General features: G+C 47.2%; 1 protein-coding gene across 3 annotated transcripts; it reads right to left on the bottom strand.

The window, feature by feature from the left end:
• Positions 1-1,719: 1,719 nt before the first annotated feature.
• HSDL1 (hydroxysteroid dehydrogenase like 1) lies at positions 1,720-18,530 on the bottom strand. Of its 3 annotated transcripts, none has more exons than XM_007182570.2 (6): positions 18,425-18,530; positions 11,016-11,074; positions 7,908-8,092; positions 6,785-7,230; positions 6,348-6,575; positions 1,720-4,251 (listed from the first exon to the last, which is right to left on the bottom strand). In XM_007182570.2, the coding sequence occupies exons 3-6, from the start codon at positions 8,062-8,064 to the stop codon at positions 4,153-4,155; spliced, it is 930 nt and encodes a 309-aa protein (XP_007182632.1). In that variant the 5' UTR covers positions 8,065-8,092; positions 11,016-11,074; positions 18,425-18,530; the 3' UTR covers positions 1,720-4,152. The 3 variants fall into 3 exon arrangements, with proteins under 3 accessions (XP_007182632.1, XP_007182630.1, XP_007182631.1); XM_007182568.2 differs by having other exon boundaries at positions 7,908-8,133; positions 18,425-18,524; XM_007182569.2 differs by lacking the exon at positions 11,016-11,074 and having other exon boundaries at positions 7,908-8,133; positions 18,425-18,524.
• Positions 18,531-18,629: the final 99 nt, after the last annotated feature.

The raw sequence follows: 18,629 nt of genomic DNA, 5'->3' as shown, positions 1-18,629 counted from the left end.
GGTCTCGCGAAGTTTGCGGCCCTGGGGTGGGACCGGGTCGGAGTCCGGGGAAGGGACTGTTGGAATGGGCCGGCGAGGGATGTGTAGGGAGTTAGGGCAGGAGCTCACGGAACCTGCACTGGCCCGGGCCGGGCTCGGTCCTGCAGAGGACAGCCGTGGCGAAACGGCCCCTGAAAGCTTCTACTCCAGCGCTCTCCTCCTGGGGCCTTTAGGTGTCCGGAGCGAGAGCCGAGTTCAGCGCGCGCCCCTTGCAAACCGCTACCCGTTTTACCCCCGCGGCAGCTGGGACGCGGGCGGGTGAAGTGCTTGCTCAGGGCGTGAGGATGCGAGTCCTCCCCTGACTCCCACCCTGACCGGCGAGACCCCTGCCCCAAGTCCGGTCCGCTCCACTCCTAACCCCTCGCGGCCTCGCCTGGAGCACGGACGCCAAACGGCTACCCCTTCTGAAGAAACAAGGATTAATGTGTTGAACTGTAGAAGTGCGCCCCCCCCCCAAGATGTCTGGGTGATTGAGATCACGGGCTGTTTTGTGTCTAAATGTTGAGCTGGTCCACACTTGACATTGGACACAACTGGGGGACTGAAAGCCTGTTTTACGTAATGCTGATGACAAATGATGTGCTATATAGTGAGACAAAACTGCTTGCATCTTGTTTGAACTTTCCGCGGCACCATGAAGATACTGCATGGCCCCAATATTAGAAACCACAGCACTGCATCTTCCCTTTAAGAATATTTAACCAAACTGATTTGATATAGTGGCTAAATACAGAATCCCCTACTGGCTTTGTGATCTTCGGCAAGTTGTACCTCAGCTCTTTTTACCTCACCTTCCTCATCCAAAAAAGAGATATGAATACCTACCTAATAGGATGAGGGTTAAATGAAACATACACATACAGAGCTTGACACACATTCATTAAATGTGGTGGTTACACTAGATCAACCCACACCTGATTAAGTTCTCCCCCCACCCCTGCCCCGCCCCAGATCACATCAATGTTAGGAACTTTCAGAGAATTCTTGACCCTTCCATTCGCAAATCCTCAAAATTAAGCACTCCCTGCTGCCACCACGTAAGGTACCTGATCTTAAACTTAACTGTGTTGTTCTACTCAGGGTTCTTTTAACAGCGCTTTAGGTCACTATGCCATTGAATACAAAGCCCAACTGTTAGGAACAGAGGTAGGCTGATGAATTGCAAACATCCTTGTCACGTGATAGTGAAGCCGGAAGCCGGGGAAGAGAGACTGCTGCCAGCTCCTGAGAATCCTAGAAACTGCAGGGGGCCTAGGGCATGACAGGAGGTGGCCTGGGGCATGACAGGAGGTGGCCTGGAAATTGACCAAGGAAGGCTGAGAGCCCCAGAATCCTGGTCTACCGGTTTTCCACCACTCCAGGTTCTAATAACTTCCTAAACTAACCCTTCATGTATATAATGAAGCCTTCACAATTCCATGGGAAGGTAAATCTTTATTAACACTGAGTGCTATTTTAAAGAGTAACGGCCTGAGCCAATACTGAGACAGACACACAGAGAGACTAGTTTCCGAGGGCAAACAATGTCAACATTGAGGACACCACTTAACCCTCCGGTTCCCAAATGTGCCAAGATTTTAAGTAACTGAGGTTAAAGCAAAACGGACTCCTCCAAAGAGCTGTCTCTGCTCACCGACTCCCTTTTTCTTCCCACTCTTTCTTGAACCCACTACTTTTCATCCCCACCACTCGATGAAAATGGATCATGACAAAACCACCAGTGACCTCCACATCGCCGATGTCAGTGATCAAAATCAGCTTTCATCTTATTCAGCCTATCAGGAGAATGAGAGCAAGAAATCAACTCTGTAGTTTCAAAAGATTTATGAGACACGTGGTTACGCACAATTTTCTTACCAGCTTTTAATGAGTTACTATCACAGGTGTTCAGAGATTAATTTTTTGTAACTTTTAAATAATTGTTCCTACGGGAAAAAAAATGTATCTCTCTTTCCAAACAACCAATTTACAAACATATGGAGCAAAACCTCTTCCAAAGGAAGCAGAAGCAACTGCTTTTATTGTTAAGTTTTCAGGCCACAGATTGTTTCAAAGGTTCTTATTTCCCACATTCTTAATAAGAAACCCCATCTACAGTGGTCTGATTATGACTCTCAAATGAGCTCTGGGAAAGGTAAAACCTAAGGAAGATTCTTGGTTTTGATCTTTCATGAACTTTGCACCAATCAGCATACTTACATATGTCATGCCAAGGAGAGAACTTTAAAACATCACTGACATGGTTTACTTAGTCTCATCATATAACAATGATCCGACACCTAATCTATAAATATAAGACACTGCTGTACTACATAACACCTTAGATATAAATACGGTATTTTTACATCAAGTTGCTGCTTCTTATGTCAATTAAAGTTCAAGTCACTGTGGCATGACGTCAAATTTTCTCTAGTCTTAATGACCATAAATTGTCAGGTGGGGAAATGCCAAATATGACAAAATAAAGGCTTCTAAGCCAACTTGGAAGCAAAACGGTCAGTTCTACGTAGTATCGTAGAACGGTCAGTTCTACGTAGTATCACTAGTGTGTAAATTTTCACACCTGAAGTTCTTCCTCTTATGTGATGATGAAGGCCTGATCTGTAAGTAGAAGAGCTCTGAACTTAACTTCTGATCTTGAGTCCAAGTCAGATCTGGAAATACTAAGGCAATGTCACTGGCAAAATTGTGGGCATAACATAAACGCATGCTTAGGCCTACTCGTAATGGAATATTATCTCAGGAGAAAGCAATTTCATAAAAGTCTTGATTTCAATTTACCGGTTTCTGAATCAATGTTGCAATATTAAACTGTGAATTTCAAATTTGCACATACGGTCATATTCGTATAGTGATTTGCAATTGTCAAAGTACTACGTATGTGGTTCTCAAAAATGTTTGGCTTTATAGGACCTGAACCAGAAAGACTTCACAGTAGGTTTCAGTGCAAACCCATATTGTTGTGGGTTGTGCATAATTATCTTCATACCAATAAATGTATTCACTATAACGCATAAATCCATTACACGAACCAAGAATGAGCTTCTAACTTATTTCAACAGATACAATATGTCATATCACACACACATAATCTGTCCATATTTTAACTACTATTCTATAAATATTTGATGTTTACACCCATAATGCCACTGGAATGGAATAACGTTACATAGAAAAGTGTTTGACAACGAGGTATAACAAGCTCTAAAGGGCTAAATTTGTTATAAAATGGGTCATAGGCTGCGAAATCATTACTTATCCACAGTAATTATAAATCAGAAGATGACTGAGGGTCAATTATTACATGTCCAAATCTAAGAATGAATTAATTCCTTAGTAGATTAAAAAAAACAGAATGTCGTAAGTAATATTATACTTGGCAAATCTATAGCACAAAATTGGGTAGCCTTGTTTAGTATGAAAAGGAAAAATCTAGAATTTTAATACCCTTAAAGTTCCACATTAAGCCATCTTGACGAGCAATCTTTTTTAAAGTAACTTACCCATAAATAAAGTTGCCTAGATGCACACAACATACATACATATATGGTTCTCTAACGAAGTATCAGTTGAAGAGCAGCATTTCATACACAGACAGCCAAACAACTAGAGTTACACAATACAGATTTCCACTAATTATACCAGCAACCTTACCTAGAAAATAACACTTTTAAATAGTTTTTCCTGATGAACATTTGAAAACCAATACTATAATTCATCTACTGAAATAATTTCCCTTAAGAAACAACACATGAAATTGTAAGAGCTGACAAGTCATATCATATTTCAATATCAGATTGCTAGTAGCTCTCAGAACAACATAAATCACACAACTTTTGAACAGCTTAAAAAAAAAAAAAAGCATCAAAATTTAGGTTTCCTCATCAGTTCTTTTGTGGTGGTTGTTATTTACTCTGTGCCATCCAAGTGGCCCTTGAGGCTTTTCCACAGCATTCTTAAAAGCGTTATGTTTGTTTTGCAAATGATGAGTCAACAGTATGCTAAATGATCAGTAATGAAAGAAAATGCAGAAGATAAATTACATGTGTTCTTCCAAATGTAGAATGCTGCAGGTTCCCCAAGTTGGCAACACTTCCCAACCATCAGCCAGCTTCACGCTTTGCAGGATAAGGCCTCCTTACGTAGGGAACGATTGAGAATATTTGCTCCCCACACCCAGAGCCATTCAGGCATATACTGTGCAAAAAGAAACTAAAAATGAAAGAGAAAAAGATTTTAAGGTTAGAACCCAAAGTCATCGACAACAAAATGCACAGATCAGCAATCATTTAAACCAACAAACATCACCAATCCCATTAAATACAAAAAAGGAAAAAACCTTAGGTGCTACTGCACTGAGCACCTACTTCTGTATAAGACCCTATGCTAGACTCTCTGGGGAACAGAAATGTGATCACCGCCCACCCGCCCCCTTTCTCTAATGAGGCGGGACAGACCTACATGCAGTGATACGATTTCATCTTTACTTAACGTGACATGAATAGCATGGAATGTGGATAAGAATTACAAATCAGCCCAGGAATAAAAGGCAGATGAAAGAGAAAACTGCATACGTGCTTAGTACTGCGTGAGAAAACTGGGGATTGAGGGGCAGAGTGGTGCTAAGTTAAACAAAAGCACTGAGTCCAAAACACCAGGACCCTGAGAGAGTGTCTTGAGGTGCGACGAGGAAGGCTCGGGGACACGGGGAGGACGTCCACTGATGCTGCTCTGCTCCAGGGGGTCTCCTGGGCCACGTCCCCCCAGGGGACATTCGGCAAGGTCCAGAAACAGTATTAGCTGTCACAAGTGGGGTGGCGGTGCTACTGGCATCTAGTGGACAGAGGTCCAGGACGCTGTGAACATCGTACAGTGCACAGGAAGGTCCCACAACAAGGAATGAGCCAACCTCTACGCCATTAGTGCCCAGGTGGAGAAGCCCTGCCCAACACTGACGGATCTGTCCGAGACTGAGCGAAAGTTTAACACCTTGTGTGTGAAGGAGGGGAGATGGACGGGCCCCTGGCAGGTGCCGATGTTCTAGCCTTGACCAGAGGTGTAGTAATACAGGTCACTCCACATTCTCCTTAAGAAACAGACCCAGGTCACTCTGCTATTCCAGGAACCACAGTGAACAAGGAGGGGGTCCCAGCACGATGAACTGTGGGGTGAGGGTCCCAGAGTTGCAGCTGTTGCCAGCAGGTTCCACAGAAGCTTCACCTTAGCCACCTTGGAGACAGGGGTCCCGTGTTTGGCCTGGAGCCATAAGTAACTACCTGTGAAAATGACCAAGGTCTCTTTGGACCTCTTTGAAGAGTCAGGATTTCATGGGAAAAATACCCAAATACTCCTCCTTGGGGCCACTGTCCTAAAGCAGAAGGCTCTAAATCCAAGGAGATGAAAGAAGGCAATATACGGTCCCTCAGGAGGACTCTGTAAGGAGGGTCACATTGAAACATGGGGGCGCCTGACATAGGCTAGGTAATCAGATCCCCCTCCAAAGGGCATTTTATTTTCAGTATTTACTGAGTGGAGATGGAAGCAGCATCTAAAAATCTGTTTGTTTTAAATCTCCTCTCATGACCACTTGCCCACTACAGGGGGACCAGCATCAAGTTGGATTCTGCCTGTTTCCTAAGGAGGGGCAGGCAGAGACTCACTGGCTTGTCCCAGGGAGGTTTCAGTACCCTGGGCAGTGGGAGGGAAAGAGCTAATGGAAAAGGAGAGAATTTCATCCTCTGGGTACTGACGGATCAACTCCGGAGGCTGACTCATCGGCCTGTTGAGATAATAGCAGTAACAGGAAAGGGGTGCCAAGTCTCCAGGCACTGGGAACTGTGGAAAAGCCGGGTGGGGGGGTTCGGGTTCTGCAAGGCTCTGGGCGCCTTCGGGGATCCTGACCCGTGTGTCCAGGCCTGCTCCTGACCAATGTGACACAGCGTGGCCCCTGCGGGGACCCAGCTCAGTAGGACTTGGGAACAATGAGCCGAGGGGAGGATGTCCACAGCGAGGGTACACATCCAGCTTGTCAGAAAAGTGCACAGCGCTTAAAATACACATGCCATGCGTTCCCAAGAGACTGAGACAGGCGGGACTTAAAAAGGTAAGAAACAAATGGGAATGGGGAAGATGGAAAAGAACTCAAAGAACGTGAGCTGGATCCTTAAACTGGAGCACTCTAAGGTTTGAGAATCAGGATTTACAATCCTCATCTTTCAGCATCACACTTCAATCAGATTCCCATGTATCATTTAAAAAAGGTTTGGGATGCATTAACCTAATTACAAGAGCTGAGCGCACACTGTTACCTGAATGGAATGGGACCAGTATCCTGTGGTCCTTTTTGAAATGCCAAGGGTAGAAACAGCATGATGGGCGTACACCTGTGGCGAAGGCACCAACCACGGGCACTTGTGCAGAAAGCTGCCAGGGGTGGACACGTTGGTAGCTACGTAGAATGGGATTAGACTCTGTATGAAGATTCCTTTGGAAGCATATTCATACTGCAATGCTCTGCTGAAGTGGTCTAAGTAAGCCTGTTAAAACAGGAGGGGAAAAGACTTAATTTTTCAGGAACTCGGAAGAAATTCAGGAGGAAAAAAAGACTTAACGGTCATTTCAGGGAAAAAATATACAGCATAAGCAAACATGAGCTGCTGACAAAGAGCTCAACCAACTGGACCAAACCATTGTGATAAACGTTCTCCTGCATGATGATTTCACTTTCCAACTGGGAACGCATTACCTTAGACGCGGAAAACGCCGCCAGCTGGGGGGTTGGTTTGCAGCAGGAGCCGGAGGAGATGGTGACGATGGCCCCTTTCTTCCTCTCCACCATCCCGGGTAACACTATGTGGACCATCAGACTGGCGGCGGCAATGTTCACGTTGACGATGTCCCAGAGCGTGTCCTCCGAGACCTGCGTGAAGTACTGCGGGTAGGGGTAGAACACGCCCACGTTGTTCACCAGGATGCCAATGTCTCTGTCCTTCAGGGCTTCCCGAATCAGGCCGTAGATCTCGCGGCCGTTGCTGAAGTCCGCGACAATGACGTCAGTCTCCACTTTGTAGGTGTCGGCTATGTCTTTAGCGACCGCCTGCAGCTTCTCTTGGTTCCGACTGATCAGGACGATGCTGAGCCCACGGCTGGCCAACTCCTCTGCGTAGGCCCTTCCAATCCCATCTGTTGCGCCTACAGTACAAGCCGGGAAAAGTGAGCAAACTCGTTTCTCAGTTTGACCTTTAAAATGGACTTTAAATACCCTGTGTCCGGGTTTAATCAGAGAAGGATTCACACTAGAAATAAACCGAGTTCTGCAAGTGGTCAGTCAAGCACAAGGTCAAATCCAGGACACAAGCTAGTCAAATACTCGCCCAGACACTCTGACAGGCAGAGGAAGAGTTGTTTTACATTCACCAAGCTGACCGTGAGACACAGTGGGAAACTGTTTTCAAGCTCCCATCTGGCTTCAGTGAGTGCCAGGAGGTACTTTCCTGGGAAACAATGGTAAATTAAAATGCAATTTAAAATAAGGGAAGTGTTTCTGAAAGTGGTACCAGTTTGTAAGGACACTTTCAAAACAGAGAGCAAGAAGGAAAAGCAAAGGGTAGGAAGCGGGGGCTGGAGCAGGGCTGGCAACAGGAGGGGGCAGAATAAGAAGCACAGGAATCACAGGGAAATTCTTCCAAGACGAGGGCGGTAAGAAATGCGCACATAATCATAAGAGTAAGTCTTATTTTTTTATCCCATGAAAACATTACATCAAATTCAGTAACTCCAGGAATGATGCATCCGACTTAAAACACAGATTAAACAGGAAAGATGATTTCATTTTTAGATTAGGCAAGAACTGAAAACTCCTCTCTTACCACTCACGACTGCCCATCTTCCATACTGCTTGATCAGGTCAGCTCTGCTCACCAGGCGCGGGACGAAATGCAGCCTGACCAGGCTGTAGAAGTCACAGACGACGGTGATGCTTTTCCTGGCCGTGTACCAGGCTCCAACCAAGGCGAGGGCTTCCATGTAGCAGTTGCAGGACCTGGCGATTTCCCTGTACAAGAGGTAGAAGCTGTCGACGGCAGCCATGGCAGCCTGCAAGGGAGGGCAGCGAGAGAGAGAGGTGGCTTTTGCTTAGTAAGTCAAAGGAACACGCACAGTGCGGGGGAAGAAAGGCATCTGAGGACATCAGAGCTTAACAATTTTGCATTCAAATAACAGTAACTGTTCAGATGCATGTAGCCCATGGATCCAGACAATTTATGATCTCATTATTTAACATCTGTAGCTTATAAAGTTCTTTCCTTCCAAGAAGATTAGTCAACATAGTTATCAAGAGTTACCAAATTCCTACTAAAATCCAGGCACTGCGCTAAATGTTGTGGCTACGGAGACGAACACAATACGCCCTGTGCCAAAAAACGCTCCTGGTCCAGCACACTGACAGACACAGACCTTTGAATTCACATAACAGCTGAGAGGAATGTTTCTTTCTTTTATTGAATTTATATTTATTCAAAACCGGCAAGCGCAGAGGGCCTACTATCCCTGGAGAGACAAAGGAGAAGAAACAGAGGCAATATTAAGACAGGGCCTTGGCCTCAAAGACCTTACAACCCATTTGAGACAAAACTAAGCTCTAATAAACTTTAACATCAAATAAACATAAATTAGATTATGTATAAATAATATTCATAAATGTATATTTAAAAAGAGATACTCCCCAAACTTGAGGAAATGGTTTTCTCAAATGATAGTGCAGAAGCACGTTCCATCGCACCATTACCCTTGCCTGGCCCCTTAACGTTTGGGGAAAGAAAAGCCCAGTTCAATTCTTGTAAGTATTCACACAGCAAGCATCGCGATGCACCTATTACGTGCCATGTACCGTGACAGACGCGAAGGACTCAGAGATGAAGTAAATAACGACCTAGAAGAAGAGACGAGCATTTAACAAAACAACCTTAAATGCCATACGAACTGGGGTATGTACGCCTGTGCTCAGAAAGGCAGAGAAAGGCCGGGCACGACCAAGGCTGATGAACTTCATCCTGGACTTGACCCGGGGAGCCACTGAGGCCTGAGCCAACTGTGTGCTATCAAGTGAGGGTCAAACATCAAAAAGGCCAGAACAGACCACAATGAAATTACAGGGAGCTCAGATATGCACAAACACAAGGATACAGCATTTACTATATATTAATAAAAGAAAATAGATTTAAGCCAAACAAACATTTATGTAAAACTTCTGGAAGTGGCCCCTTTCATAGAAACTGCATTAGAATAGGAAAAAAATAAATCCTGAAACTAAGAAAAATCCCCGACGATAGCAGCAAAAATTGGCATACGCTTAAGGAAGAATAAGTGAATTCCTTCCCGCTCCACCACAGTGCAATTTGAGCTCAACCAAGGTTTGCGTAGTGGAGAAAACAAATTAACCCCTGGAATGGAACACACTGTAAGAATGATACCACACTGTGGTAACAGGCACATAAAATAACAAAAAAACTATTGAATATAAATATGTAAATATCTATATATATCTGTGTGTTGAGTATGCACATGAGTGTGCAGTCCAAATTACAAACCAACAAAACATACAAAAGAAATATGACAGAAAACTGAAAGAAATAGGCAGTAGGATTCCTAAATGCCTCACAATGAGGATATAACCCCTCAAACGTTAAAATTTCCACTCCTACCGTAACTCTAAGCTGGTGTGGCACTAAGTAAGTTAAAGAAACGTCCTTCTCAAATAGCAATACAGGAAATGACTGAAGGGGCCACCTTACTTCCAGTAAGTGAAGTGCTGTACACTTTGGGGTTCTGTTCAGAGAAACTTACCTCCTATGATAAGGATGCCAAAATTGGTCAAGAAAAGAAAACATTATAAACTTTGTTAAGCACACAAACCAATTACTTAACAAGATAACAACAATTACATGCTCCCCTGGGGTAATGCTTCTTCATGGACCTCACTGGCTGAGATTCCCTAAAACATGGACTATCAAGATCAGTGCAGTCTGGGCTGAAGACGCTTTTCTTTTTCGGGTCAGTCCACCCCACTAAGGCAGTACACTCTGGGCGCTGCTCCAAATCCTCTGAAAGACGTTCACAGTCACGGCCATCCACCTCAAATGTGTTCACCCCTTTTCTGCTGCGCATGAGCGCCTCTCAATGCTTCCGGATGCTAGCGATGAGGCAGTGACGTGTCACCCTCTCCAAGGGTCCCCCCTGCTGCCCCATCTCAGTACACAGCCACATCCTGAGGAGGCAGGTGCTGGCTGGAGAGGCCCCTGCCGGGCACTGAGCGCTCACATTGCTGCCGTCCCTGAATGGTGCTAATTCAAGATTCCCAGAGAAACAACCAAAACATTAGCTTCTTACAAGGAAGAACATAAAAACTGAATATCCAAGTCCAACCACCCTAAGTTAGGAGTTCCTGAAATAATTTTTTAAAGTGGACACATGCCTTTTGTCATAATTAATCAAATACTAGGCCATGAAGAAAGCAAATGTGAAACATAATACTTGTATGCACCAGTACTTTTCAAACAAAATGTGATAAAATTCGAAATAACAAAACTATGACCAATAAAACTAGATACTTGGAACATTAAATCTATTCTTCAAAATAACAGGTGGGCGTACATCTAAAATGTTAAAACAGTGTTTTCAATGAAAAATTGAAAACCACATATCAAGGATTTATGGATCATAGCCAAAGAAATACTTGTGGGAAAATGAATTGCAGGAGTGTCTGTAATAGGGTTCCAGCTAAAAAGGTCGGGTATGCCTCAGGGAATGACCTCACCCCAAGGGGAAGCTGTGTAAAGGGAACTTCGACCCTCACAAACACCATTTTTTTCAAGAATTGAACATCTCAGAAGGAAAAACTTCAGCAAAAGAAGCCTGACTGCGACCAAGTTCCCCGATTTTTCTGCTCAAGTCATTAAGTACCTGTGGTTTCCTCTTACCTCCTCTGCCAGCCCTGGGCCTTCAGGAATACACTGCTCTGTCTTCTCTGCAGGACAAGCTGTGAACAAAAACCAACAGGAAACAAATGCCTCTCCTTCACAGCTCAGCTGGGATAAGTTTATATAAAACTACGACCGAAGCGTTTTAAAAGTTAAGGAAACGGGACCACCCCCGTGCCGCGATTCCCTGCACAGGCAGCGACGCATCAGCTGGTCTGGGAAGAAGGCAGGCGCCGCCAGTGCCCGGCCGGTGGAAGGCTGGGCTGGGAGGCATCCCGGCTCCAGCACCTTGTTCCTTAAGGAACATTTCGTCACACAGGACAAAATCTGTCCAGACCGCTTGGAGGGAGACCCAGGACGGCGAGCAGACACCCTGCCCCCGACCTGTCCCGGGCATCTGGTGGGCTTCCCCGGGCCTCACCCTTCTCTCTGCAAACCACTGTGCTGTGCTTGGAGGGAGACCCAGGACGCAGAGCAGACACCCTGCCCCCGACGTGTCCCAGGCATCTGCTGGGCTTCCCCGGGCCTCACCCTTCTCTCTGCAAACCACTGTGCTGCGCTCCGGCCACAGAGCACCAGACCCTCCGCTCGGCCGCAGCACCTGTTCCACACTCCCGGCTGATCCAGGCTGCCCACCTGAGCATGTGGGTCCTGGGCTGGCGGCAGCGGCAGGGAGGGATGGCCCCTTCCAGCCTGCCTGGGGCCGGGGGCTTAAGGATGAGGAGATGGAAGGAAACGCCAGGGCCACCTCTCCCCTCTCCCTCCACCCTAGACACCGCCTGGTGCCTGTTTCGGCTTTGAAACCCCCCACCCAAGGCTGCGTTCCCTGGGGGGCCAGATCTCCCCCCACACACTCCTCCAGCACCTCACACAACCCCTGGCGCAGACGGAGCAGGAGCTCCCAGATCAGGTGCTGCATGAAATCGCACCACCCAGCCTAGCTCAGCTCTCAGTCCCCTCCCGCGGGGAGGGGACCACCAAACCAACACCTGCAATCCTTTACAAAAAGAAACCCCTCGTGGGCAAGGCCCCCGGGGCCATCCTGTGCAGGCCCAGCAGGAGATGTGCAGGCGTCGGAGGGGAGCAGAGACCAGCGGTGCCAGGGCCTCCAACCCCGCTTCTCAACCCCACCCACTGGATCCCCTGCGCCACCAGTCAGGGGGGACCGTCACGATATTTTAAATTGCAATTCCGTGCTCCCTTACACGTTGATTATCATTGCTGGATTCTTTTTTTTAATCGCGGATCATCAGAGGGCTGACGGCATTCTAGGTCTGAGATGCATCTCATCGTTCCCCAGAGGCAGCTCAACGTGGACAGACCTGACTCACGCCAACCAAACTCACAAAAGACTGATAAATTCAAACGCCAATTTAGTTATGAATAATAAACGATGCAGCCAAGAAGCCTAAATACACACGGTCACTAGGCTGTAGGAAAGTCTACGTGGAAAGCCAAACTATTAGGACAGCAATGAAGAAAGCAGCAAGTGTCCGACGCCGAGGACCCGTGCTGGGTCTCTCAACAGAGCGATTCCCCAGGGAGGAGGGCGGGGGCGAGACGTGCCTGGGCAGAGAGGAGGCACAGCCTGGCCTGCCGGGAAATGGTGACAGCAGCAACGAGCTCACAGCGCGGGATGCGCACCCAGGGGTGGAAATGGGGCTGGGAGGGGAGCCCAGGCTGTGAGATGCCTTTACGCCACACAGAAACGTTGGGCCAAAGGCAGGAGCTCATCAGGTTTAGTGCAGAAGGCAGCTGGGGGCGGTGGAGGGACAGTGGCCTCGCGGGCAGGAAGTCAGGCGGCCTGGGCCCTGGTCCATCCAGACGGGGACGAAGCAAAGCCAGACGGAGAACATGCGTCTTTGTGACCGACTCCCTGCCGCTCCTCAGACACGCCAGACATTTTCACCCATTTGCTCGCACCTCGATGGACCATAAATGGCAAAGGACTGGAAATTCTACACGCCTGACATCCTCTTAATCCTCTCCTCATCCGTAAGTAGCTGATGAAAAATAATGTCTTTCTAATGGAAGAAGAAATCAGGACTCCCCCCCAAAGCCATTCAGTTCTAGGAAAGCTCATGGAAGCAGTTTTAAAGGGGTTTACTACACATTTAGGTCGAGAAGGCTACCAAGGTACGCACAGATAGCAGGCTGCTTTTAACTTGCTTTGGGGGTTTGACTAGTTCATTGTTCTGTGCATAGGTACTAGTCTGAAACTTAGAGAAATCCATTACTTAGAAAGCAACACTGAAACACAGTAAAATCCTGGTCCCTCTACACCCTACCTGTACAAGTTATTATAAAGCTTTGTTTTCTTGCCTCTACGGAAACTAAAACATCAGTGAACAACAGAGGCAAACAGTCAGAACTGTCCCCGAAATAGGAAAAGCAGTGCAATTCCCTACTGTCTTCTAGGCATTTTCTACTTCTCCAGGGCAATATTCATCAGGGCTAAAGGACCCTTAGGTAAACTACGGAATTTGAGTGATTATGACGCGTCAGTGATTATGACTCACCCTCAGTAGAAACGGCATCACTCTGGTGAGGGACGCTGATACAGGGGAGGCTCTGCATGTGCCGGAGTAGGCGGCATGTGGGGTCTCCGTACCTTCCTATCGATTTTATCATAAGCCCAAAACTGCTCCAAAAAAGCCTAAAAACACCCCTTTGAGGTAACATCACAACTATGAAGGCATCATGGGAAAACTATGGTCAAGACTCCAAGGAGCAAAGTCACGTCTTCAAAGCACGGCTGCTGTGCCTGTAACATTATCCCGACCTACAGTTTAGCTGACTCAACTTCACCATGAAAAAGGCGATCAGACCTAATACAAAACCCTTCGGGAATCAAAGAGCTCTGGGAGAAGTGTCTTGGCTGAAACACAGGCATCCCCAGGCTTTCCAAATGAATGCTACATGGGGGTGATGCTACGAGAACATAAGACAGATTGTCCAAAATGTTTTCAAAGAAAATAAAGCAAGTATGATAGAAAAAAGACAATTAAAACACCACCAAACAAAAGGTAGTGGGGTCGGTAGATAATGGCCCTCCAATATGCCCACATCCTAATCCTCAAACCTCGTAAATACGTCACCTCATGTAGCAAGGGGACTTTGAAGATTAAGGATCTTGAGATGGGGAGATGATCCTGCATTATCCAGGTGGGTCCAATGTGATCACACGTGTCCTTATTAGACGGAGGCAGAAGGGTCAGAGTCAGAGAAGGAGCTGTGACCAAGAAGCAGAGGTCAGAGAGTGCCAGGGAGATTTAAAGACCAGAGGCTACTGGACTGAAGATGCAGAGAGGGGTCACAGGTCAAGGAAGGCAGGCACCTCCAGAATCTGGCAAAGGCCAGGATACGGATTCTCCCCAGAGCCTCCCCAAGTGACACAACCGTGCTGACACCCGGGCTTTAGTCCAGTGGGACTGACATGAGACTTCTGACCTCCAGAACTGTAAGAGAATAACTATGTCTTGTTTTAAGCCACTGAGCTTGTAGCAATTTGTTACAGCAGTCATAGGAAATTAAGATGCAGGGACGGACAGACTGTCAGTCTAGTTTTTAAGACAGTATAGAGACAAGTTGCAAATCCTGAAACATCCCTCAAACCAAAACCTTCCAGTGTGTTCAGGAACCAGAAAGTATCCCCAGAGGCTCCTCAGATCTTCGACTGGCTGAGGTGGTCCTCACCACCCTTGTCAACAGCCGGCACTGTCCAACTTTTCAGTAAGGCTGCAGGGTTAGGACTTTAAACTTTTTTTTAATAGAAATCTCACTTCACTCAGACCCTTGCTCTCAGCACTCCCGTCCTGTCTCTCCTCACAAGACCAGCTCAAGTCCCACCCCTTCTCCCCAGCTCAGTCCCAGGACTCGCTGACAAGCACCACAACACGCCAGCCCTGGGGTGGACCGATGGACGGGAGGCCCACACCCCTCTTCCCTTCCCTTCCCAGGTCTCCACACCCACCAGCATGAGTTCCCCTCTGTCTCTCTCCCCCACGTGACACTTAAACACTTAAACAGAATGCGGAGCAGTGCAGTATCTGGACTCTATCTTGGTTCCTCAACTAGAACAAAGGCCTCTTGAGGGCAGGAAATAGATCTAAAACTAATTTTTCTGTAATTTAAGAAAACTGGAAAATGTACACAAAAGTTGTAAAACCTATTATGCACAGTTCAAAGAGTAATGAACAAAACACCCACACAGACACCCTACTTCACAAATCAAAGCAGAGTCTTAGAAGCCCCGATGCTTCCTCCCTGGTCACATCCCCTTCTGCCACCCGGTGGGGGGGGGGGTGGTAATCAATCTCCTAAACTCTGATGTAATATTCCCTTGCTTCTTTTTTTCTTTTTTAACAGTTGTACTATTACTGCAGCATGGATTCTGAAATATTCCGTTTTCCCTGGTTCTGACCTTTACATAAAGGAATCAAACTCCAAGTATCCTTTGGTGACTTGTTTCTTTCACTCAGCGTTGTTTTTGAGACTCACCCACGCCTCCGCAGCTGTAGGCCGTATACTCTCACTGCCGCGCTGCCTCACGGTACAGACACACAATTCACATAACCATTCTATTGCTGATGGGTTGTTCTCATTGGTTTTGACTTTACAATTATGAACGGCACTGCCATGAACCTTCTCATGCATGTCTCCTGGGCACGTGTACAAGAGTTTCTCGAAGGGATAGGCCTATGAGTCGAACTGCTGGGCCACAGGGCATCCACGCGTACAACGAGAAGCTGCCAAAGCGGCTGCACCAATTTACACGCCCACCAGCAGCAAGTGTGAGCTCATGCTGCCTCCTCTCGATGGCTGGCAACATCCAGCAGTTCACCTCCTGCCAAAGGCTGGCTGTGAAATGGGATCTCACCATGGTTTTCATTGGCATTTCCTGACGACTAATAAGGTTGACTGGCACTCTTTGGATGTTTATGTGCGGTTTGTGTCTTCTCATCTATGAAATGCCTGTTCCTAGCTTTTGACGTGTTGTCTTCTTTTTCTTTCAGAGTTATAGGAATTCTTTCCATATTGTAGATACTAGTTCTCTGTATCCTTTGTCTCTTTATAGTGCTTTTGATGAACTGAATGTCTTAATATTAATGTAGTCAAACTTATCTATCTTTTCCCTGCATGGTTTGGGCTTGTCATGTTTTATTTCAGAAATCCCATCCTAGTCCCAAGTCATAAAGATATTTTCCCATATGATTTTCCAAAATTTTTTTTACAGTTTTGTTTTTCAGATTTAATTCTTTAATCCTCCCACAGCCTTGTGATGGTGTGAGGCTGGGATCACATCCATCTTTACTATTCCTCCTCAGCCCCTGGCATGGTGCTAAGTATATGATATTTATTTAGTAAACAGAAGAAAATAATGTTTTGTGTTCAAAGTTCAAACTTCCCTCTCGGGGAGAGAAAACTCGAGAAGCTTCTCAAACTTTGCATCAGCACTTTGACGAAGTTATTATGGGTGTATCATGACTTTCTGGAATTTCCTTACCCTCCTTTGCCAAGTTGCAGTATGCCACTACCCTGAAGTGCATGCAAAGAGCAGAGCACGGCAGTTCTCATCCAAGATCCGACAGCCCTCAGCTTCAGGTCTCCCTTTGTGCAGCGGGAATTAAAATAATAATAGCATCTACTCCTAGATATAGATCCAAGATATCCGAAGACTTAGGCTCACACAAAAACTTGTACAGCTGTGTTCATAGCAGCATTATTCAACAGTTAAAAAGTGGAAACAACCCAAATGTCCAACAACAGAGGAATGGATAAACAAAATGTGGTCTATCCACATAATGGAATATTATTCAGCAATAAAAAAAATGAAGTATGGATACATGCCATGCCATGGACAAACCCTGAGAACAGTATGCTGAGCGAAAGAAGCCAGACACAAAAGGCGACACATCATAGGATTCTATGTATATGAAATGTCCAGAAAAGGCAAATCCAGAGACAGAAAGTAGATGAAGGCTGCCACAGGACAGGGGGAGTGGGAAATGGGGAGCGACTGCTAATGGGGTGGGATTTCTTTGGGGGACGATAAGAATGTTCTGCAATTAAATAGGGGTGAGGACTGTACACCGTGAATATGCTGCTATGAGCAGTACATGTTTAAATAGCTAAAATGGTGAATTTTATCTCAAAAAGAAAAAATCTGCTAAAAAAATACCAATTTGTTGAACTCTATGCCCCTGGAACATTACTGTAGTGATTATAACCACAGACTCTGAAAATAGACATCCTGGATTCGAATCCACGCTCCCCATATAAGAGCTGTGTGTCTTGGGTGAAGGTGACATTACTTCACCTTACATCACCTGTAAACATGGGGCTAATAGTTCCTGCCTAAGATCATAATGAGAATTAAAGTAGATCATATGCAAAAAGCACTCAGAACAGAGCCCAGAACATAACTGCTCCATAAACCTTGGCTATTAGCCACTATAATTCAGTGTTCAACGTTAGCGCTTGTCTATTTGCAGTGCTCAGGGTTAAAACGGAGAGCTGGCTTTATGCAAAAGACTCCGCTACGTGCTTTATTCCTATCATCGGACTTGCCCTCTCATCAACCTTACGAGGCAGCGTTTTAATCGTTCCCAGTTTACAGACAGGGAAACTGAGGCTTACCGAGGTAAAGTGAAGAAATGGGCTGTGGGAATTCAGATCAAGATCTACCAAAGTTCTGAGCCCTGGCTGGCGACGCCCACTGTAAGACCCCCAGGCAGGCATCCTGCTAGCATCACCGAGAGGGCCGCTGGGTTTGGCTTCAAGAGCCGGTCTGTGTCTGGGCTGCACGTTCCTTTGGAACAGCGACAGCCTCACTGGTCTCCAGAACCCTTCCCCTCCAGCACCGGGCAGGGCCGAACAAACGACCGCCGCTGGGGAACTGGTGGGGCCCTTTCTCCAAGAGCTCCCTTATTGTGAATTACTTCTACTTCAGAACAAAGACGACGACAACCAATCCCACTCAGACCAAGTCCTTCGGAAACGACAATAAAGAAGCACAAAGGGGTGATCTTCAGAGCCTCGTGCGGAGCACCTGGGTCAGGTCTGGGAAAAAGTGGGGCCCGCGCTCGGGGTGGCTGGGGCCCCAGGTCAGCCGGGTCCTGGGGGAGGGGCGGGCCCAGAAAAGGAAGTCCCGTGTGGGTGCAACGCCGGGACGGAGCTGTGAAAGGGGCGCTCTGGGGGGACACTCTGGAAGGAGGGACGCTGGGGGCGGGGTCCGAGGGAAGGGAGGGACGAAAGGGTCCGGGAGGCCTGGGTGTCTCGGCACTGAGGGCACTAGTCCAGGGGGGCGTGGTGGGGCGCAGAAGGAGGGGCCGGGCCGAAGTCCCAGTGGGCGCCGAGGGAGACCAGGAGGGTCCGGGGCCCAGGGCCCGGCGTGGGGGGCGCGGTACCTGCAAAGGCGACGCAGTCTCGGAGCCGGTCCCACCAAAGACGCTCGACCTCCGCCCCCGTCACCGCCGCCGCAGCTACCACGGGCCGCGCCCCCACGTGACCCGCGCACGCGCTGGGGGCGGGGCCGTTACGGGACCCGCCCCCGGCGTCCCGAGTGCGAGTGCGCAGCGGTTGCCGGGGGGACCAGGGAAGCGTAGGGCTGCC

The sequence above is a fragment of the Balaenoptera acutorostrata genome, chromosome 19 (assembly GCF_949987535.1).
Source record: "Balaenoptera acutorostrata chromosome 19, mBalAcu1.1, whole genome shotgun sequence".
NCBI classification, from domain to species: domain Eukaryota; kingdom Metazoa; phylum Chordata; class Mammalia; order Artiodactyla; family Balaenopteridae; genus Balaenoptera; species Balaenoptera acutorostrata.
Note: the sequence above shows the minus strand (reverse complement) of the source record. Positions and strands in the feature narration are given on the sequence as shown.